General features: G+C 35.7%; 1 protein-coding gene across 1 annotated transcript in view; it reads left to right on the top strand.

Annotated features, from left to right (window-relative positions):
* CDKAL1 (CDK5 regulatory subunit associated protein 1 like 1) overlaps nt 1-22,478 on the top strand; it is a 424,112-nt gene that overhangs the window by 327,702 nt on the left and 73,932 nt on the right. The window contains exon 12 of the mRNA XM_026843118.1: nt 4,812-4,874. Coding sequence (XP_026698919.1) covers nt 4,812-4,874 — 63 coding nt within the window. The remainder of the gene's footprint in view (nt 1-4,811; nt 4,875-22,478) is intronic.

Here is a 22,478-nt window from a genome sequence, read left to right as displayed (position 1 = left end):
GGGGGGGGGGGGGGGAAGATTTATTTTCCTGTAGTCAGCACATAAATCTATGCTGGGGAACTTGTGCAGAAAATATTTTAGAGATTCATCTTGTACAGGGCTTATTTTTGTTTGGTTACTTTTTTACATTCTACCTATTTGTTCTTTAAGTGACATTTCTTGATCAAAGTAGGATAATAATCCACAGTGTAGTCCACTTAAAGCATTATAAAACGTTTCATTATTGCTAAAAATCAATGCACAAGAAAAGAGAGTAAAAAACACCAAGGTCACTAACTCTTGGCTTGATCAGTTTATAAATCTGGATGTGTTCTAAAAAGATCCTTTATTGTTACTGCACTTCAAGCATATAATACGTTTTTCAGATGACCGTCCCTTTAAAAAAAAATCTCAGTATTCAAAAAATAAGACTTCAAAAACCTGAGGCCCAGAAAATGAGACACACATAAAGGAAATATTTAGAGCAAAGTATGTGTTACTTTCTTGTATGCTTACAGGTGGGGACATAATGAAATTATGGTTATGTGTTGTTTCCTCACTACTGATGTTGTCAATGTGTGTTGTCATAAGAAACATCATTAGTTGATGTTGTTTCTGGTTCTTATTTTTATAACTGCATGTTGAATACTACCTGTCTTTTGAGAAGCACTTAACTTACATGTATTTTAGTAACAAGCTTGAAATAATTCCCTTACAAAAGGGGGGAAACTTAGCGAAACCAATCCTGTCATACTTATGTGAACATGCATATATGATTTTGCAGTATGTAACTCAGTCCTGCAGCAGCACTTTAATCTGTACTTCATCAGGCTTTCACATACTTTTCCAGCTAGAGATAGAAATAAAAAAGTGTCTCCATTTTATCTCCCATATAATGTGGCATTGTTAGAACTTATTGAATCTGAAAAGTGGAAAATGGTTTTTAGTCATATGCATATATATTTAGTGGCTCACATTAGCATAGTACCTGAATACAGCTCTTTATCTGTTTCATCTCCCTAAACTTGTTTCTTTAAGTTCTACAAACTAATGACTGTGGGTTTAAAATTTAAATCAGTGCATGACTGACTTGTCAGAATTTTGCAACCTAACAAAATCTCTGCCCCTGTAAAGCATGTGCATACACACACGCACACACACACATATATACATACATGTACTAGGGAACCTTCTGTCCAGTCTTGCTTGTTGTAAATTTAGGAAGATCTTGCTGGTCTCCCACAGACTCCCAACATGTGAACAGTTGTATACAGCAGTGATGCAAGCATCATCCTTCACCCAGGGAAAGCCCGCCCTTCTCTTTTAGTAGGGTACCCTGCGGTTCCCCCTATGGCCTGCTACTAGTGCTGTAAAAGATCCCTACTTCATACACCACCACTTGATGCACAAGTAGAAAATTGTGCACAGTTCTCAGACTGAGGTTTTACTGATCTTGTGAGTGATATGATATTTATCTCAAGTGTTAACATGACTCTCTGATTGTCCTGTTGGTAAACCAATACTGGAAAAGTCTGTGAAGGAATAGTGTCTCTCTGGTTTGTTACGTGTCAAATGCTCTTGCACCAAAATTACATACAGCCAGACTAAGAGTATTGCAAGTAACCCACTGCCAAGAGTAACTTGGTTGAAGGAAATGTTCTGTGATCACTGAACATAGGCTGTATCAATATATGGCAAGCCTGAGAGAAGTATGGAAATAAGCTACAAGTCTGCTGTCAGACTCCTAAGAAATCTTTTCATTTTTGGAAATACCCTGTGCTAATTTCTGTGGCAACTTTGGAAAGACTCTTGAATTTTTTCAGAAAAGTAATAAATTGAAATATATCCTATGCAGATCTGTGAGGATGTTTGAAAGCAATACTGCTGCTGTATGTGGGACAGTACAATGGATCAGTATATTTGCCTAAGTTTATAAGGATTTTTCTGAGTCTTTTCACCATGTGATTTTGACAGCATTATTGGTACAGAACAAAGGAATGGGGAATCAGAACACTAAAGAGAAAGAGCAGGAAGACAGGGGGAAGAAAAATATTTTTACATTGGTCAAGAGAATGCTTGGAAGGAATGTTGGACTAAGACGGGGAAGGAGAAATAGGAGTATGAAGCTGCGTCAAGGAAAGACGTTCTGTGGAGATGCATGTAAATAGGCAGTTTAGGGACTAAAGTAGTTCCCTGGAGCCAATAAAGGACAAGGAGCTTTTGGGCTCCTTATTTTCCTCTGTCACATCTAGACATGGAGGGACCTGCTTTACTCTGTTTTGTGCTGCTTACAGGTGAACTAGGAACTATGGCTTTTCTTCATTTAAAAAATTTATTGTTAATATCATGTGGCTAATGTTTGCTATAGGAATTGAAAGGGTTGCTGTTACAGAAGCATTAATTCCTTGTCCTTTTCTTAGTCTGTGTGTTTTGAAATGTTTTATGTTTCTGGTTTTTAGAGATCTCAGTGAAACCAAACTCAGTGTTCAAGAAAGACACAAATTATCGCTAAGCAACCTTAACTGCGTGCTTATGACATTTTTCTCTCTTTCAGAGTTCCTACAAAATAGTCAAATGCTGTTTATATTTAGATCAACTAAGCATATGGGGAATCCTGAGAATTTTGGGGCAGCATTTTTTCATGTGCGTCTCTAGAAGTTTCATTCCATGTTCCTCTGTGTTATGAATTTCCAGCATTTCCCCAGTCATGAATATTTTGGTTTTGTACAAAGAGCAGAACTTCTACCTTTTGGGGAAAGGTAGAAAAGAAACCATAATTTCCTACAATAAAAAGTGGAAGACTATGTCAATGTGTTGTATAAGGGGAGCTATCTTCATTCTTCATCTTGTCCAGCTGACTCTGTAAATAGCATTTTGGCCAGAGTCAGAAGGTGAAGGACAGGAGGGTTTCTGTCATATAGTTTTATTGAGTGTTATTAAAGCTATTGCAATAAAAATACTGAAAAGCACTTCATGTGCAGGTAAAAATGGATATAAGAGAAACAGTCTTCAGTAAGAAAAGCACGAGTTACACTCTTTCTGGATTTTGTGGGTTTTTTTTCCTGGAAAGATCAGTGGAGGTCTCCAGATCCCAAACTAAAAAGCTTGTCTACTTCTTGCATGATTCTACATTAAATCAGGGTTTTAAGTAACCTTTTTAATAAGCATTTTTATATCTGTTTTCAATTTATGATCACATTTCTCCAAATCCTTTTTACAGTATTTTAAGTCCTTTCACTATTTATAACTGTTCTACCAGGAAAGAAGTCATGGAAGGGTTGTGAAAGAACTTGGGTTGCGCTACCTGATGCTTTCATTTGAGTAGTTTTTTCCCCACTGGAAATAAAAGAAGTATTAATATGGGTTAGAGGGCAAAGGTTCCACTACTAAGGGAGATACTTTGTTTGGCAAAGGCATGTTCGATTGCTGAGAAAGTATGTACTAACAGGAATGTCATTTTTAATATCACTTCTGTTAGTTTTAAAGCCCCTTAGTAAACTCAGAGAAACAAGTCCTGCTAGATATGGCAATTAAATAGAATTGTCTATGACAGAAGTAACCTTCTCATACTGAAAACAAAATTTACTGTTCTTGTTTGAAGAGGGACAGTGAGTAAAAAATTCTTTTCTTGACTCTTTAACAGTTGTAACAGAAGTACTAATGTTATTCTGATACCTTTAATGACTCAGAAATATTCAGCTGTCATAAATTTGTACTAGTAACTAAAGTTACAGCTTTTGTGACTTGTTTCTGCATCTGAACATTTCACTGAAAATAAAAACTGTGTAAAGAAAGGAAATACATATTTCATTTTGCATAATCTAGAATTACAAAATTTTCCTATAGTTTCCAGAAGTTAAATGAGTACTGCAGTCGTGCAGCTGTCTTTTTAGTTCCTAGCATGCTGGAAACATGAACAGATCCTACCAGTTTAGTTGGAAAACTACTTTCACAGAAATGATGGCTAAAATAAGATAATGGTACAGACTATAAGCAAGGAGTTCTTGTAGTTGTCTCCCCTTTACACATTTTCCAACATACAATGCTTTGCCTTCCCAAGCTATGAGATACATCAATGTCAATTTTGACATAAAAAACTTTGAACTTCATGACTCATCCCTGCATTGAAGATGAAGGGTATTTTCTCCTCTCCCTGCCCCTCCTCCCGAGGATGCAGCTGAGAGATTCTATTTAACATCTGCTGAAATCACTGAAAGCTCTTTCATTGATTTCAGTAGAAGCTGGATTAAGTAGGTTTTGTCTTTGAACTTTGCTCTTAACAGAATGATTTTTTTTTTTCTCTTTGCCTTGGCATTAAATGGCATACCACCTATTAATTTTCACAATCAAGGCAATGAGAGTATTAGCATCAGAAGTTGAAAAATAATAAATGTTTCTTCTTTAAACTGACTTCTTTTAAACCTAATCTGCTGTAAAGCAAGACTGCACGTACATGCTAGAATGGTAGACAAGTCTTTGCAAGATTAGAGCCTAATCTTCAAGTTTTGTTATCTGTATTCTAAGACAGTATTTATGATTTATTGTACAGAAATTAAAACAAATCTGAATTGTTTACACATTCCACTGATGTTCCATAGATTAATGTTTATTATTTATTAAGGATATGTTCTTAACATTGTTAATATATATGTTAATTATTTCCTGTGATATTTAATATCCTTAATCTGCATACACTGCTCTTCATACCTACAGTTCCATTAACAAAACAGGGAGAGAATGTGTTTGTACCTGCATACAGCTTTTTAAATCAGTAGTCTTTCTTTTTACTTTAACTTTTCTAATACAGTTTATTTATTAATACTGTTTTTCAGAAAAAACAGAGAACAAAGGATCTGTCCCAGCTGTTTCATTCGTACAATCCATATGATCATAAGGTAAGAAAAAATATACTACCTATGTTTGTTGTTAAGAATAATTCCAAACATTCATAACTGTGTTTCATGTTTAATGCAAAATTAAGAGGAAGGTATAAAATTGAAAGTGCTAGGGTATTCATGTTACTTACATTACGCTATCATATAAATGGTTCTTTGTTTCTTCAAGCCAAGCTGGAAAAGCTGCATTTTCTGATTTGTGAAACCAATGACTCACATTAACCTCATAGAAGTATAATTTATAGACTGACACTAAATCCTGCAAAGTGACCATATGTGGTATCGGATTCCCCTCCTTTTTTTCTCTCTATTTAGAAACTGTTACCCTTGAGTATGTTGCTTAGCCTGTTGTGTCAATTAGGCCCTGAGATACATGATACTAATGAATTATCTATTGATTCTGGAAGATCATTGGAAGAGGCTGTTTTGCTAACAGCCTGATGGTTTTCTGGAGGAAGAAGAAGCAGTCATCATTGTAACTTGATCCCTATTTGTAAAATCTGGGAATCCTGATTAAAAAAAACAACAAAAAACAAACCAAAAAACAAACCACCTTGTTTATTATATCTCATACTATAGGGTTAAGAAAAGAAGATCACTTTCCTAAAGACATTGCAAAGTGAAATAAAATCTTAAAGCTGTTACAAGAAGATTCTAGATAACCAGGAGACAGATACCACATCATTTCTGTGCTATAACTATGTCGTCGGGTTTTTGTAGGCATTATGCAAACGAAAGCATTAAGCAGGCAGATTGAAGGAGAGTTAAGTAGTTTTGTAAATATTTTCAGGGAGTTCCTCCTATCTTGGATGCATCTGTGGGCATAGTTTTTTAAGCAAGTGCACTAAATCCTTTAACAGCTTGTCAGCAGTATGAGATGACTGTCTTTGCTGCTTCTTTTTTGCAAAGTGTGTGTGATTTTGCAAGTTTCAAAAAATAAAGATTTGAAACATTTTTTTGTTTAGAAATTTCAAAGGAAAGTTCTAAACTCTACCCTTTCTTCTCCTGGCCATGTACCAAATAGTTATACATTGGAAAATTAGCTGGGTTTTATATTTGGGGGAGAAGGTGGCAGAAATGTGCATGTATGTGCACCTATCTCTATGTATGAACACATGCATGTATGTGTGTAACTACACATATGTCTATGAGAAAGAAATGCATTGTGTAGATATTAGTGAATTAAATTTATCAGGTAGGTTGTTGCTATGAGACTTCCATAGTTACCAGCAACTTGAAAATTTACAGTTTAATAAATCATTGACAAAACAGTAGGTATATTCTGTAATTTTAATAATTATATATATAATTTCAAGTTAAATCCATCATTTCAAAGTATTTTTTTTATATATAGACTTGCATTATCTACAAGGATTGATAAAGCAGGTATTAATGGCTTGTGAAAATTGAGAAACATGAAGAATAAAGGAGATTAGTGTGACAAGATTTTGAATGGGATCATTGCTTTTTGAGTTGAAGCTTTTAAGGTAAATGTAATAGTAAGTCAATTAAGATCTAATAAGGAGAAGCAACTGATAAACCAGAAGCTTTGATATTCCTCTCTGTGTCTAAATTCTCCTGTGCCAAACACTTTTTATTCATAGTACAAGGAAATTCCATTATTCTTTTATTAGCACTTTTAATGGAGGTTGGCCATTTGTAACTCCTGCTGCCTTCCTGCTCATATCCTTTGTGGCATTATATCAAAGTATCCTCAAATGATTTTGGCTTCAGTTGTGAAGACTTGTGCAATCTTTACAAATTACTCATCAGGCAATGTGCAATTGAATATAAATGCTTAGATATATTCCCTTTTGATCTTTGTTTTAGGACCTTTAATAAATTATTAAAAGTAGCACGATTGTTTGATGAGTGATTTTTGAAGCTCCGCTCTTTTGCTGCTTCCAAGCACATTCTGCATATATATCTGAGAGTGAAAGGGGGGAAAAAGAACAAATTAAAGTTTATTAAAAGGATGATCTTCCCATATTTTTTATTTGATAGTGAAGGTTTCCCTTCTGCTAACTCCTTCCTATTTGTAGTGGCTGCAACAAACTCACTGCACATTTCTTGCTCTGTGCTTTTAATTTCCAACTTAGCTGCCAATTTCACAATTGTTGTAGTCCAGGGGAGGGCTCTTCATTTTTATACTAAATCTAACATTAATCAACATTAATTGAAAATACAGCTACTTCAAGTGGAGGTCTGTACTAGTTTTTCTCTAGTTCTGTTTGATTTACATGGTAGAGGGTTGGTTGGAGGGGATTGTTTCCTATTTTCTTGATTATTTTCAGTAAGCATAAAAAGGAGATTTTGTGATGGCTTTGTGAAAGTGTTGGTGATGCAGGACTGTGGCACGAATGACTTGAATTACTGGGTTCCAAGATTCTCACTTGGTTGATTACAAGGGTTTTTTTTTCTGAGAATCTTTGTAAAGTTAAAAAGAGAACCTTAAAGGGTAAGTTGGAGCTTGGTAGTAGTAGTTAAAACAGATGTAAAAAAGGATGCTTATGAACTACAGTGGCTGGAATGGGATTGTCTACTGAGATTTGATAGAACTAAAGCCTTTTATGATAGGATATCACTAGAAAAGCGAAGAATCAATCAGAAAACATTATTCTTCCAAGGTTGTACTTCACTCACTAAACCAGAAAGTGATGTTTGGATGGAGTACCTACACTAACCTTACTAACCTTGTTACTATTTATGCTTGCTCAGGAGACTAATAGCTATTGGAAATAGTAGCTATTTTTGGAAATTTTACCTCACTATATATTTGCCTATCTAGTGCAAGTTACTGCATCCTGAAAGACGTTTTAAATGTTTGTGGTTCTGCATTCCCAGGTGAAAAGCCAGGTCTTTTATGGAGGGAGAAAGCAAGGATTTCCTTTTCCTTCTCCTTCTAGGCATGGAATCTTACCTTGTATCTAGTGAGGCCTTGATTCAGCAGCAGAGGGGTCAGAGCTTTTAAATTCCTTTATGCAAAATAGGTAGAAAAGTGGGACATATTCTGCCTCTGCTGATAGCATGGGAGGAGTAGTTAAGATCCTGTATTCTTTAATGCCTAAATTTGTATAGTTTACCATCTAGTTGCCCTTCTTACTGTTTCAGATGAAACCATGTAACATCAAATCTCAAAAATTGCCCTTTGGTTGTATACTGGTCCTATCCAGGGGGATCTGATCCTGTTCTCTTTTGCCTAGTGTCGCCATATGGCTTTACAAAGCCTTTGACTAGGGAACCTGTGCATCTTTTAGATACTGTGCCACTGACAGAACTCTTTGTAGCATCAGTTTTGAACATGTGGCAAATGTATTGAATTCTTGATGTCAGATGCATACAAAAAGCTCACTCTTCTCAGATTATCTTTTTTTTCTTGTTAAAGTAAATAGTTATCTTTTAAATTCATTCTTTCCAAAACTTAAGTAATTATTTAGGAAGTGCTGAAATACATCTTGATTATAAAAAGCTGTTCAGGTGGGTGTTTGCCATTTGCTCAAACTTACTCAGTTGGTATGTGTAAAAATATATAGAACTCTATTTGTAGACGAAGCCATTCCTTGTTTTGAAATAATTGCTTTTTCATGTGCTTATATGGAGTAGGAGTATGTATAGTCTGGCTTTCTGGAGAGTCAAGTTTTGACTGCTATGTAACTTTTTTCTAGTTAACAATAGAACAGCTCTTCCAATTATATGCACAGTTTATCTTTTTCTAGGACCGTCAGAATAATGAGATAAAAATGACTTGCTCATAAAGCTGTACCAACATTTTTAGTGATTTAAAATTAAAAGGAGATAGTTGAGGAGTGCTCTCTTTACCCATAGCTATAATTTGGCCAGTTTTCTACTAACTCATTTAATGAAATATTATGTTTGCACACAAGTAATTTCTTCTGAATCTTTCTTGTGTGTATACTGTGAGGTTCCATATTGCACACAGCAAGAATTTTATTCTGTCTGCAGCAGATGTTAAACTCCCTTAGTATCTTTCTCCCAAATGATGTTTGCCCTTTAAAATTTGTGACCCGTTTTTTGGAAGGCTATTAAGGCAGTTGTGATAGCAGGTTACCTGGTCAAAACAACAGGTTTGAGAAGCTTAATATCAGCTTCAGGATCCAATATGCAGCAAGTGTCCAAACTCAGCAGTACGGAGCTGTAGTTCTTTTTCTTCTTTTTGTCAGATTAATTAAGTATTCAGTCTAGCCCCGGAGCAGTTGTTTAAAACTGTAATCCTCAATTTATGCTCTGAAAAAGAATGTTTTTATGTGTAGTAAACACAATATAGCAGAACTACTATTTATTTTGCTCTGCCTTCTGGAGAGGATAGCCAGAGAGAGACCTTAGGGCAGGTCCATACATGCCTCTGGCAGCATTGTGCTGTTACAGTGAGAAATCCTCGGAGAGTTGTGCTTAAAACTCAGCTCTAGATTCGTTTCTGCCTTTTGCAACCTTAATCTTTTGCTCAAGAATAGAGTATGGTCTATGAAAAAATAAGGTCATGTCTTACAGTGTTAGTGATTTGTTTTAGCATATGCTGCGTGCAACCAAGTAAGAAATAAAGTCAGTGTTCATATGATTTGAAAAGGGTTTTTTGAGATATTTTTCTCCAAGTTGAAAGTGCTTGGGATAAAGAAAAAACAAATTACTATTTCAAAATGTGCTCTAATTGATGCAATACTACTAAAATAATAATAATAAAATCTTTAAGCCTTATGTTTTACATTTTTTTTATTAATGTATTTTGTAAATGTTAATACACTAAAAAAAAATTATAACCCCGTAGACAATTCCTGCGTGACTGGCAAGCTATATGGACCACTGTATTAAGCTAAACAATTAACTGACAAAAAGCTTTCTTTTTTTTGTTTTTTCTTTTTCCTTTGTTTTTCGACTAGCTGTTGGCCTGGTAAGGAATTTCAGGAGGCAAGGCGTTATGTCCTGTATTCTGTTGTCTTTGATAAAGGTAGATGTGTGCATAACTGACTCAAGGAATATTAATAACAAGATTATGTATGGCTGTCCATAAAGTGCCAATGGCTGCTGTCACTTACAGACATGATAATTGTTTTCAACCAAAACTTACCCCAGTCTTTAACAGAAAATAATCTAACATCAGCATCTTTAAACTGCTTGTAGGGCATCTCTTTATTCTGCAGGAATATGTAGCTCCAATGGAGAATTTGAGGCATTTGTAAATCAGAAAAATTAAAGAACAATACTACTATACATTGAAAAAGGCTGTAAGTAATGAGGGGGTGAACTGCATTTTCATAATGAAACATACAGGAGCCCACTATCAAACAGATAGGATCTCTTTTGGCACTGCCTATGGAGGCATATCTGTACAGTCTAAGTGGTTTTCATTGACAATAACCAAAATATTAATTACAGCAATGCCCAAGGCTGTGGCATTGTCTGGAAGTCATCGTGAGTACCTGTATGAAACATGAAATATCCAAAAGCAAGAGGATAATCTCAGGTAAGGGGTGAGGGATTAGAGTCGATTGGCTTCTGGTAGCAAAACCGGTCTAGTCCTGCATTCTTTCCGGCCCCTGTGGTGTAGCTGGTGGCCTCTGAGGACCGCAACCTGTGGCAGGGCAATGGAAGGTGGTGGTGGTGGTGGTGGTGGTACTGAGAACCAGCAAATCTGTCTTCACCATGGTGAGGATTGCTTACTTAAACAGCAGAAATAGGGGGAGATGAGAAGTTAAGCGCTTCTGTTGGGACCAGTTTTCCTACCAGTGAGCTCTTTCCTTTCATTTTTCTCCCATGTTCAGGGAAGTTGGACCTTCTGTGCATCCTTTACAAATAAGCAAAATTGAACAAAGGAAATTCTGATGTCTACTGAAAGAAACAACTCTAAAATGCCTTTGTTGACTGACTTTCTAATGACAGGCATCACCATAATACTCTGTTAATTAGATCCTAAAAACTTTGGTTTTGAAGATGTGTCTGCACTGTGGTATGATGTGATTACATGAGAGGACACTTGTAGAGTTGGAAGTGTTGCTATGAGACTAGTTTCTTAAAAGAAGCTAATGAAAGACTAAAACATAGCTGCAGCATTAAACATGCCTGGCAGGTGAGATTTACATCCTTCAGTAATCTGTGCTCATACCTTTTTAGTAGTTCCTGACCTCCCAGACTTTGCTGCCTTCTGCTTCTGTGTTTGTTGCTGGCCATCTTTCATAGCTGCTGGCATTAGTAAGAGGTTTGTTTTACATATGAGGCATGGCAGCTAGCCTGTTTAAGTAAACCAGGTTTGGATGCTTTTTGAAATCTGGAAATAGGAAATTTCAGAACTGCTGAAAAACACAAGCAATTCTTGTTATTTTTCCTGAGGACAATAATATTTCTCAGATATTAACTGTGTTTTGTAAGATGTGCATGTGCAGTGGAAGTGCTGTGAGGGTGTAGGTTTTACTTTTGAGCCAGAAAAAAAGGAAGTTGTTTTGCGATAGTGTCTTAGCCTTCAGATTTTTTGGGTAATGACTTGGGTGTATGATTCTGGAAAATAACAAAAATCCTTTTAACCTCCTTCCCATTTATTCCAGGAGCAGCATTGTACTAAATCATAAGGCGACTGTGAGGCTGTAATGCCTGTGATATAAGCCATAGTCTGAATTTCCTAAAGCAGGTGCTTTGAATTGTTCTTCTGTAAGATGAAAAGGATTTCTAGGTTATTGCTGAAAAGAGACAGAGCCTTTTGCTATCTCCTGCCTCAAAATAGATTTCAGGTTTAATTTAATAGCTCAGATGTCAGATATGACTGGGTTTTATGGAAATATTCTTATTGTAACTTACATCCATTCTTCTCTTTTCCCTTCCCTTGTGTTCAGAACTGCTTTTTGGAGGAGGTTACATAAAGCTGTTTTGTATTCTTGATATGATGTGAGGCTTCAAAGAAGAGTACTGAAAGAGAAAAGCAATTTCTATTTGGAAGAACAGCGCAGTGGCCTTGTGCTAATGGCACACTTGAACACTACTTGATGATAGTGAAGAAAATCTAGTGGCCTGAAAAGCTCCTGCTTTTTCTTGACTTAACTCTTAGCTGCATTGAAGTTTATGCCATCTGTAACACAGAGCAAGCTAATATATAGGCAGTTTAGAAACAGCTGTTCAAATGCCAGGAATTGTTTTAGGGTTTTGTAGAGAATAGGAGAATAAACAAGGAAAGCAATGCAACGAAAGGTCTTACTTCTCTGTTGAATACACTGTATAGAAAAAGACATATTTGCTCTATCTTAATTCTATAGCTGAAATGTTGGGATAAATTATTTGATATTTTATTTGAAGGTATATTGCATCCAGAAAATGAAAAAACAAAAATCCAATTCCTGAATTTATTGCTGTACAACCAGTGGTTGGTTTGTTGTTTTTGTTTTACACAAAACCTAAAATATATACAGACAGGTAGTGTATATATGCTTAATACGATGGTTAAAACTGTATTCAATGCTAGTAACTTCTGATTTAATAATATTATATTTAAATAGAATATTAATAATTTATAATGATATGGATATTTAAAGCATCTATTGCTGTCTGATGCTAACCGAATGGTTTAGGATTGTTACCCCAGTTATCAACCAGCAGGGAGGCCATTCCTGTTTTAGTTTAAACAGGATATTTTTTCTATCTTTTTAAAATTATTTTTCTAAAAAACTATTAACAGTAGCCTGCCAAATCATGTTTGGCTCTATACGCAAAGGTATCTAATATAGTATAAATAATAGAGATATTATTATATTATATACTATATAATGATGCACCACCTTAGATGTTGAACAGTGTTTCACAGTTACCAGCATATTGTTGAAGTATCTTCATTAATGATCTTGAGAACGGTTTTAAGAAATAAGATGGTACAATCCACATATACCCCTCCTTCCCATGTAGAAACTTCTATATATTTTTTCACTTAAAGAATCACAAAAATAGCAGTCATTTACTTCAGGTTTTTTCCTTGATAGGGCATGCAAATGCCACCTGGTACAGCAGATTGCCCCAAATAAGAATTTTTTACCTCCAAAAAAATACTGAAATATAAAATGAGACATAAGTTCTATGGACACATTAAATATCTGTCATATGAACTCAAGGAAAACAAATTGTTTCAGGTACATTAATCCTCTTGTTATTTTCCAGAGAAAGGTATTACCTTTTGCTGCATGTCTTGTATCCCTTACGTACCTTGACCATCATTACTATGTAGTGACATAAGAGTATGAAAAAGAAAAGTATTTTAGGTTTTCTAAAATTAGTTGCTGAAAAACCTTGGCATCACAAAAAGTAAACAGGCCTGGCCCTGTTAAAATTTCTTTTAAGCTCTTTAGTCTTGCATTGGCAATATGATGGAGTGGATAATTAATGGTCATTTCAAGTTCAGATCAAGTTCAAGTGTCTTTCCTTCTCCCATTCCCTAACATCTCATTTGTCCTGTATCTCACTGTAGCTGTGCAGTTTGTAGTCGATTGGATTTCACAGTTATCTTCCACCTTCTCTCATATTTTTTCCCCTCACTCTTTCTTTATTCTATTACCATTTCTCCCTCCTCAAAAAAAAAGTTTATTTCTTTTGTGTAGTCTTATCTTCTTTTTTCTGTTTATTCCTACCTAACAATTCTTTTGTTAGTATCTTCTTCAGGTGTTAACATTGTATTCTCCTTCCATTTACTTTAATTCACCTGTCTTTCTCTCTTTCTTGTATTTTAACTCTGTATATTTATGGAGCCCCTTGGTTCTACAGCTGTACACCATCACAACGTTGAAGTGGCCATGGGAAACAATGTTGCTGTCAGAGGGGAAGGCATCAGTGCAGCAGGTGTAGCAGTGCATCAGCACAGTGTTATGGGAACCTACCCTCAGAGGTGGTATTGGAGCTCTTTGCTATTCAAGAATTTGAAAATTGCTGTTGACCTCAGTGTTTCTATGACCAAGCTCTTGAGATTGTTTTTAATTAATTGTATATCCAGAGATCCATGTGTTAGGAACTTCGCTAATGGATATGATAACTAGCCTTACATTCTGATCCCTGTCTTTTCACTGGAGAACATTAGTTGGTTTTGCTTATAAAATTGCTGCAGGCTTTGTGTGTACTTGAATTAAGTTGACGTGTCATTTAAAGTTCTAGACATTAAGCAAGTTGGCATCAATGCTTTTATTACCAGAAGATTTTTGGTAATCTTCTGGTACCCAGAATCTTGGATAAGGTTTTTACTTCCTTGCATGGAGTGAACATACTACATTTACTTTTCTTCTTCCATATTCCGGTTTAAAAGCTTGTTTTAATGACCCTTTTATATAAAGCTGTGAAGAAGTTGTATGTTTTCTGGCTTTATGTCTGATAATAAGAGTATGGAAATGTTGATATCCTTATCCTCTCTTAGTAGTCTTCTGCATAGCCATACATATACATACACACAGGCCTGCACACACACGAAAAAACATAATCAACAAAAACTTTGATTTGAGATTGATTCAAAGTATCATCCAGAAACAATCTGGTGTATTTCAAGGAAGTCAGGGAAGGATGGAATCGCATTTTTCTCAATTCATACTAAGTCAAGACTGGCTACGATTCCATCTTCTGCTGTCATTTAAACTCTTGGAACTAGCAACAGTCCTTTAGTTTTTATTTTGTTACAATTTCTTCTCTGTGCTATATATCCCACTTAAAAGAACGAAGAAAGGTTAGTTATCATACAGTTGAGAAGACAGGTCTGAGTAAACTGACCCTGTAAAACTATAGATGGAAGATAGGCTTTGGAGTGTTCTATGCAGGAAACTTATTCTGCTGCTATCTGTGGGCACAGTGCAGTTAGACCTCTCTCCACGTGAGGTTCAGTGCTCTGCTTTGAAGGGCAGCTGGCAGAAGAGTCTCGGAATCTGCTAGCAAACTATGTGGGTTTTACATAGTTAATCTAGGTGATTGTCACCTGCAGCAAAGCATTTTAGCTGCATGTGAAATTTAAGGTTCTTATAAACGTGCTCTCGGTGTTCTTGCACTCAGTCTGCCTGTGTCTTAGAGGAGAGGGGGTGTTTGTGTTCAGATGTAACTAGAAAATCATCTGATGATTCTTACTGATTGCTCATCTTTTTGAGAGTTGTGGGATGAGCACTGAATGATGTCAGTGCTCTGGTGATTTAGTATGCATGCTTTCAGTAAAACTAGCAATGTTCAGTTAAATTACCCAGATACTAACATACTCTATCTGTATAAATTGGGGTAGGCTTGGAAGACTTGCAAACGTAGTTCAAAGGTGGAGGCTCAGAGTCAGCAGGGTTTGAGTTCACTCCTCAGTATAGACACACCATGGAGGTTTAGGTCCCAGTTCAAGGCAGAAGAAAGCTTCTAAAACACATGATTTAATTTCAGCTGAACTTGAGCTTTAGTGTATTGGAAGGAAAGAGTGGTGCTGTTAGCAGAAAGAAAGGTACAAACCTGGATTTTTACAAATGCACATTTGTAACAAAGCATATTTTATTCCTCAAATATGATGTGTTCTTTGTATTGTTTTTCCTCTGTATTCTGATATTTTATGAACATAAAATAGTTTTCATCCAAAAAATTTTACACATCCAAAGGTGGATAAAATAAATTACCCTTTCTTCCATGCGTTTTTTGAGGGAAAGGCTCCAGTTTGAGAGGCTTGTATGACAGCCATCTTCTTTGGAATTTACTTCATCATTTCAGTTTTGGTGAGATTACAACATTTGAAAAATCATCTTTCCAAGAAGCTGTAGCTTCTTCCTGTCATTCTAGAGACTGCCTCTATTTGATTTGCAGTATCTGAAGTATAAGAGGGCCAATGCTGAATTTAAGGTTTGGTATTTCATGATCCATCAGGATAAAAATGAAGGGTTTATATCTCCTTAAAGGAACAGGAGCATTATCATTTCTTTGTGTTAAATGTGGCATTTTCTAATATCACTGAAAGCAACTAAGAGGTTGATCTTTAAAGATGACATTTTAGTTCATATAAATGCTGCTTTAGGTCACATTTTATTTTTCTTTCACCCGTTCCTCATACAATTGTGATAGTCATACGTAGTCATCTAGCCTTATAGAAAAAATAGATGAATATGCAAGTAGTTGACAAATGTCTTTAAAACACAGCATGAGAATTTATTTTTTTTTTTCCAAAATGTATTTCTGTGAAATTTGATAAATGTAGCACATATAAGAGAAGTGTTATGATAAAACACTACAGGTTGCAAATACAAGCAGTTATGCTGACAAATCCTTTATTTCATACTGTCCTGCTTTTTTCAGGAAAAAATACCTGTGTGTTCTTATTGCTGCTCATTTTCACATCTCCCTTAATATTGCTAGCATCATTTATGAGGCGTTGTATGGCAAATTATGCTCCTTCATGCCTTGTATTTTTACAAGCATATTTTTAATATAAAAGGCTTGCTTGGTACGAAACCTTACAAGACATAAGCCATCACTGTTTTATGTTGCAAACCCCAACCTTGTTTTCCATAGAACGTTTGCAGAAAATGTGTAATAAAAAGCTAAAAATATGAACAATTTGTAAGTCCTGTGCAGGAACAGACATTAAATACCAATTCACGTGTCAGACAGACGGTGGCAGCTGCTTTGTTAATGTATGGCACAATCCCATATTAAATCAAATGGCAAGTGCACAGTTTGACAGATACTGTCATCAGTGCAAACATTATTAAATTCATTAAAGAGCTTGCCTTTAATTTTTTATTTAAAGTACATATATTTGTCTTGCAGAGTTTCTCAGTCAGTGCCTACAGCAGCAAGTACTACTTCTCCAGGTTTTTTTGCCTAACAAAGCCTGATGTGTTTCTGGCTGTTCCTTAGGGGCAGTGCCGTGATGTTTCTGGCTTCCTCTGCACATCGCGCGTTAGGGTCTGTGACCAGAAATTCCATTTGAGAGCACATTGCTCTGGATAGCACTCAGTGGTCTTTTCATTTTGATTGATGGCTCTGGTTGTGCACCATCTGGCTTCTGATAGGCTGCATTAATCATATTCTGAACTAAGAAAATTTAGACAGGATTTTTTAATAAGTACATGTACATGGGAAAGAAAAGTGCATGTATATATGTTTGTGTATTGAATTCCTGTAGGTTCCAGTCATATAAAAGACAGAAGCAGTCCTGTCATACAGTTTGTACTGGAATAAACAGTTTTCTAAATAAATCTCTGCTTACAAATGCCCATATTTGGATTTTACTCCTACTGTTTTAACTTTATTTTATTGTGCTTTCTATTACTTTTTATAGTCACTGGCTTATGTTGACATTGTTTTCTGTTAGGAACAATGGACTTGCCTAAAGTGTTTGAGTTGCATCTTAACTGTTTTAAGTAAATTGTAAAATTTCTTTTGCTTCTGCTTTGGTGATATGCTGAAGTTCCTTGCTTCTTTATAAACACAGGATGAGAAAATAGTTTCTGAAACAGAATGTGGTCATATAGAATTTAAAATTCTATATGTGTACAACATCTTAAAATTGTCATTAAAATTCACATCTTGGAAAATTCAAGAATCTTAATTATATGTACAATATACAAAAGTCAATAATAGGCTATATTGAAGGCTTCTGACAGAGTTTGACAACAGTGTATTTAAGGTATTGTATTGTTGGATTAGCAAAATGAATAGTCTTCCAATATGTATGTAGGAATTAATCAGCCAACACACAGTTGTTAAGCGTTCCAGATTTTATCTGGATTTCTAATGACAAGTAAGCAGTTATCTATACTCTTCATTAGGTTGCTTTCATTCTGTGATATTTTACAATATGACTTAAGGGAAAAATCTGTCCTGTGGTATACCCTGTCACATTGAAGCCACGAGCTAGATGTTACATTTCAGAAGTTACTTAATCTTCACCATTTAAATTTTCAAAGAGCACGGGATGAGAAGCTGCATTGGATTCCCATCCGTCTATACTGCTGTGGATATAACACTCCATGAAATAGTGGACAGACAGCAATACTTTATACTCTTAATAAGAAATCCAGTAAGCATATATCCCAAAGTCCATCATTTAGTGGTCACACTGGGTGTGCTTTCTTAGGTGACCTCACCCGTCAAATGATCTGGAAGTATCACAGCCACCAATTTTTCATTGAGAGTTATAAATTGCATTATTGTTGGGGAGTTTTGTGGGGTTTTGTTTCTTGCTTTGTTTTTACTTTTTTGCCCTGTTTTCTCTCAATTTTCCTCAATATTCTTATTAGTAGAGCTTGCAGGTACTTTGGAATTATTATTTGTTTTAATTTATTATTCTCCCTACTTTGCTTGTGACAATACCTTAAGAATGAGGTACAGAAGACTTCCATGTATAACTTACCAGGGAGGTGGAGCAAAGTTCATCAATACCCCACCAACTAAAGCAAAACTTCCTGTTCTAATTTTATTTCTGCCAGGCTCAATGATGTCTCTCTGTGGAGTAGATGTGGTTTATTTCAAGACATCTGACATGAATTTTTATAATTTAAAGCTCTACTTAGGGTTCAGAATTAATGGCATATTAGAAAGTTGTTTGACATACTACAGCAGGAAACAGGTCTTGAGGAAGATTTTAGAAAATTCATTCACTGTATTTAATAGAAACATAAAACTCCTTAAAGTCTAGCACTATGCAGGTGCTGAGAGTACCCTGTCTCATATTTGTTTCTTTCTGTATTTTTCTGCAAAACTGCTTTTTCTGTTGTCTTCCGCTAATGCATTCATGTTTTCTTGTATATTTATTTTAAAGATAAGGCTTGTTTGTTTGTTTACAGTCTCACAGCTTTTTAAAATAGAAATCTGTGGTTGAGAGAATCATAATTCACCAATAATCTGTGTTAAATTAGGTGTAGATGCTGAAAATTAGGATAAACAAAACCTGCTTAATCATTAAGCATTAAGTCATTATCCCACTCAGTGCTTGTCAGGCCACCTGGAATACTGTGCTCAGTTTTGGTCCCAGCTATACAAAAAGATGTGGACAGGCTGGAGAAGGTCCAGAGGGGGGCCACAAAGATAATCAAAGGACTGAGAAGCCTGCATGTGAGGAGAGGGAGAGAGAATTGGGTTGATTCAGCCTCGAGAAGAGAAGGCTTAGGGGAGGCCTTATCGCAAGGTCCAGTATTTAAAGGGTGGCCACAAAGAAGATGGAGACTCCCTTTTTACAAGGACTAACATGGAAAAGACAAGGGGTAACAGGTCCAAGTTACTCCTGAGGACATTCCCACTGGACACAAGAGGAACATTTTTCACAATGAGAACAATCAGCCACTGGAATAATCTCCCCAGAGAAGTGGTGGATTCCCCAACACTGGACAATTTTAACATTCAGCTGGAGCGGGCGCTGGGCCATCTTGTCTAGACCATGCTTTTGTCAGAAAGGTAGGGCCAACTGATCCTTATCTGGTATTCTACAATTCTAAGATTATTACAAAAGTACCATCTTCATTTGTGTTCTAAGGAGGATTTAAAAAAAAATCTTCATGGCCTCACTACTGATCAGACTGTGCCCAGTGTTGAATTACAGTTCTCTAGTAAATCAACAATTGATTTTGAGTAATTTTGCTATGTGCCTCCCAGGTATAGAACTCCCACCTTATTTTGCCTGGATTATTGTAATTATAGCTTACCTCAGAGACATTATCGAAGTTAAGAAGTTAGTCTTGCCAACAGGCATAATCAGTATCTTCTCCTAAGCTCCCTGTTGGTTATTCATAAAAGCCTGGATCCTCAAGCTTGGAAGAGTCATTCAGTACACAAACTGCTCCCCAGTGTTCTTGTTATCCAGCTTCCAACTTTTAACAGCAGCATCACTGTACAGTCTTGTGGAAGCTGGAGCAGTCCAATACCTTGTTGGTAGCAAAGGTCTACTCTAGAAATGACAGTTGTTTGTAGTAGCTTTCTGCAAAGGATCCTCTGAACTTTGTCAGATGTGAAGATCTATTCACTTCTGTATTACACTTCAAGACATGGAGAAAAGGGTAATATTTATTTGCTAGTGTCTTCCTGATAACTGAAAAATCATCGATATCTTCATTTAAACACTGGGATGTAGTATCAAAGGGTGAGTTCAGAGCCTGCAGGATGGTTAATAGAAATCCCTAAAAAGTGAAACATTTATACCACAGATCTCTTCTCATTTCTTTTCAAAGTTGTACATGCCAGCTTAGGAAAATTGCTCACTACAACTTGTCATCAGTAGATACAGACTACTGGTGTTTTCATCTGATGACTTTCAGTAGCAGCTCAATATGAAGAAACTTTTTATTACCATACTTTCTGAAATGCAAGGTCTGCCTATGCTCTTCAGCTGAACAGCTTCAGTCAATCTTATCTTAGTCCATGCAGATTTGATGATTTAGCTTCTTGAAGTCAATGCCAGCCAGTTCTGTAGAAATATGCCCTGCATTGCTGTAGTGATGCTGCATGTTATCTCATCGCCACTGTGGTTTTTGTTTCTGTTTCAATATGGAGAACAGAAGGAGTTCAATTTTGGGTTGAATTTTTCTGGTTTAATTTTATTGTCCCTCCCTATGTTGAAAAAAACATTAAGGAGTAAATACTTTTAAATCTGATAAGATTTACCAGCTTCTGTATGCATATGCAATTCTTTATGAAGCTTTACAAAAACCAGCAAATGAGATGACTAAACCTTTTAACAGACTCCTTTCCAAGGTTATTTATATACTGGTTTTGCTGTTATACTGATTATTAGTACCATTGTATCAAAGGATAAATGAAAGTACTTACTGTAAAACCTTTGTAATGTCTCATATCTACATCTAAGTAATACAATTATTCATATTGGAAATAGGATAATGTTATTGACAAGAAAGCTATTTTGTCTTTAGTGGTAGATACTACGCCATTATATCACATCCATATACATAATTTCTGTTGAGAATGCTCTTAACATTATCTTTAGAAATAGATCTTCTGTGCTTTGGTGTATTTCTTTCCTTCACTACAGGTTACATGGTTCTGAGAACATAATTCCACAAAAAGAAAAACCTGGAGCCAGTGAGAAGAGAAAGTTAATTACCAGTGCACATGTTTGTGTATTGTGGTGGTGGTTGTGATTTTTTGAGGAACACTCTTCTCTTTCAGAATCTTGTCAAAATCTCAATTTCTGTGAAATATTTAAAATAAGGTATCAGCCTATTTTCTTCTGGAAAGTAAGATAGCTTTTGCCTTCTAAGATGAAGCCTATAAATTATCTAGAATTAAAAATAACTAGCAGCTTATTTGATGGGAAAAGGGAATTTACATTCCATAGGAAAAATATCAGGCATGCTGGGGATGCATGAATGTATGGAGAAGACTTGGCTGACATGTATTTGTGTGTCTAAGTCAAATACCAGTCAGAAGTTATTGTTCTGCTGTATTTCCTCAGCAATGAACAACAAAGTGACAACTGCTGTGGTACTCAAGCACCATCTGTCTTGTGAACCCTGCCATTCTGTTCTTGCCTGAATATGATAAATTTTACCTTATTTCTCCAAGAAAATAAAAATGATACTTAATCTGCAGTTCAAAAAGCTGGATAAATTCCAAGTGAGGCTCTGTTAGTAGTGATATCCCTTGTCTCTGGGGGTGTAAATTTGGGCTTACACCTAAGTGTGTGTATATAAATATTACAGATTTATTGCTATGTGTGCTGTGCTATGCGACAGATACAGGTCTGTATACAAACATGCTATATAATGAAAAATCTTCTTAACAACAACAGTAATTTGTATCCACAATAAAGTAATTATTTTTAACTTAAATATCTACAATTGAAGACTTTAAAGATATTCTAATAATTGGAGATGAGGAGGGATCAAGGTGGACTTCTATTTGTTTCAGTATTTTGAAATACTCTTTGCTGGTGGCATGATGTGGGCAGTATTTTTTTATTTTAATTTCAGCATGGTGAGATTTGAAATTACTGGATAATTTTTCAAATGCAACCTTCCTGTTTTCTTCCATGGAAACAAAATTCATTTAGGATAGATTGCTTTTCTCCATAATGCTCAGTGAAGTCGTATTTTTCTGGCTGTCCTACTGCTGCTTTTTCTACTTTTAAACATTTTTCCTCAACTTCAGGTTTTTTAGTGTTTTAACTGTACTCATGGTCTCAGCTCCTGAATTATTATGCTGCACTGCTTTCACAGTTTAATACATTGGACAGCAGCAAAAGTACCTGAAATCCAGCTGGCTCTGTGCACAGCTTTGTCTTATGAAGAGTCTAATGAATAGGCACTTAAAAATTGTAACCAAATATCTGCACGTGTCTCTGCAGAAACTTGAAGCGGCTGATTCAGTTCTTAATTTTAACATTTTTGTGAAGTCTACACAATCATAGTCTTTCTGTCAGAGATACAGGATCTCCAGCATTAATTAAAGATCACGCTGTGCCTTGAGAAAAGGTGACCTCACGTAAAAGACATAATTATTTTTAAACATTTTATTTTGAGAAAGTGATACCCACACTGAAACTGTTTGCAGTGAGCATGCTTAATGAAAGCAGTGTGTGAAGCCTTGAATCCCAATTATATGGTGTTTGGTTTTATGTACCAAATGACAGCAAACTCTATCTAAGAAGTGAACACAACCTATGTTATGAAA

Source organism: Athene cunicularia (assembly GCF_003259725.1).
Source record: "Athene cunicularia isolate RWA chromosome 2 unlocalized genomic scaffold, athCun1 chr2_part1, whole genome shotgun sequence".
Taxonomy (NCBI): Eukaryota; Metazoa; Chordata; class Aves; order Strigiformes; family Strigidae; genus Athene; species Athene cunicularia.
The sequence above is the reverse complement of the archived record's forward strand: the minus strand, read 5'-3'. Positions and strand labels throughout refer to the sequence as shown.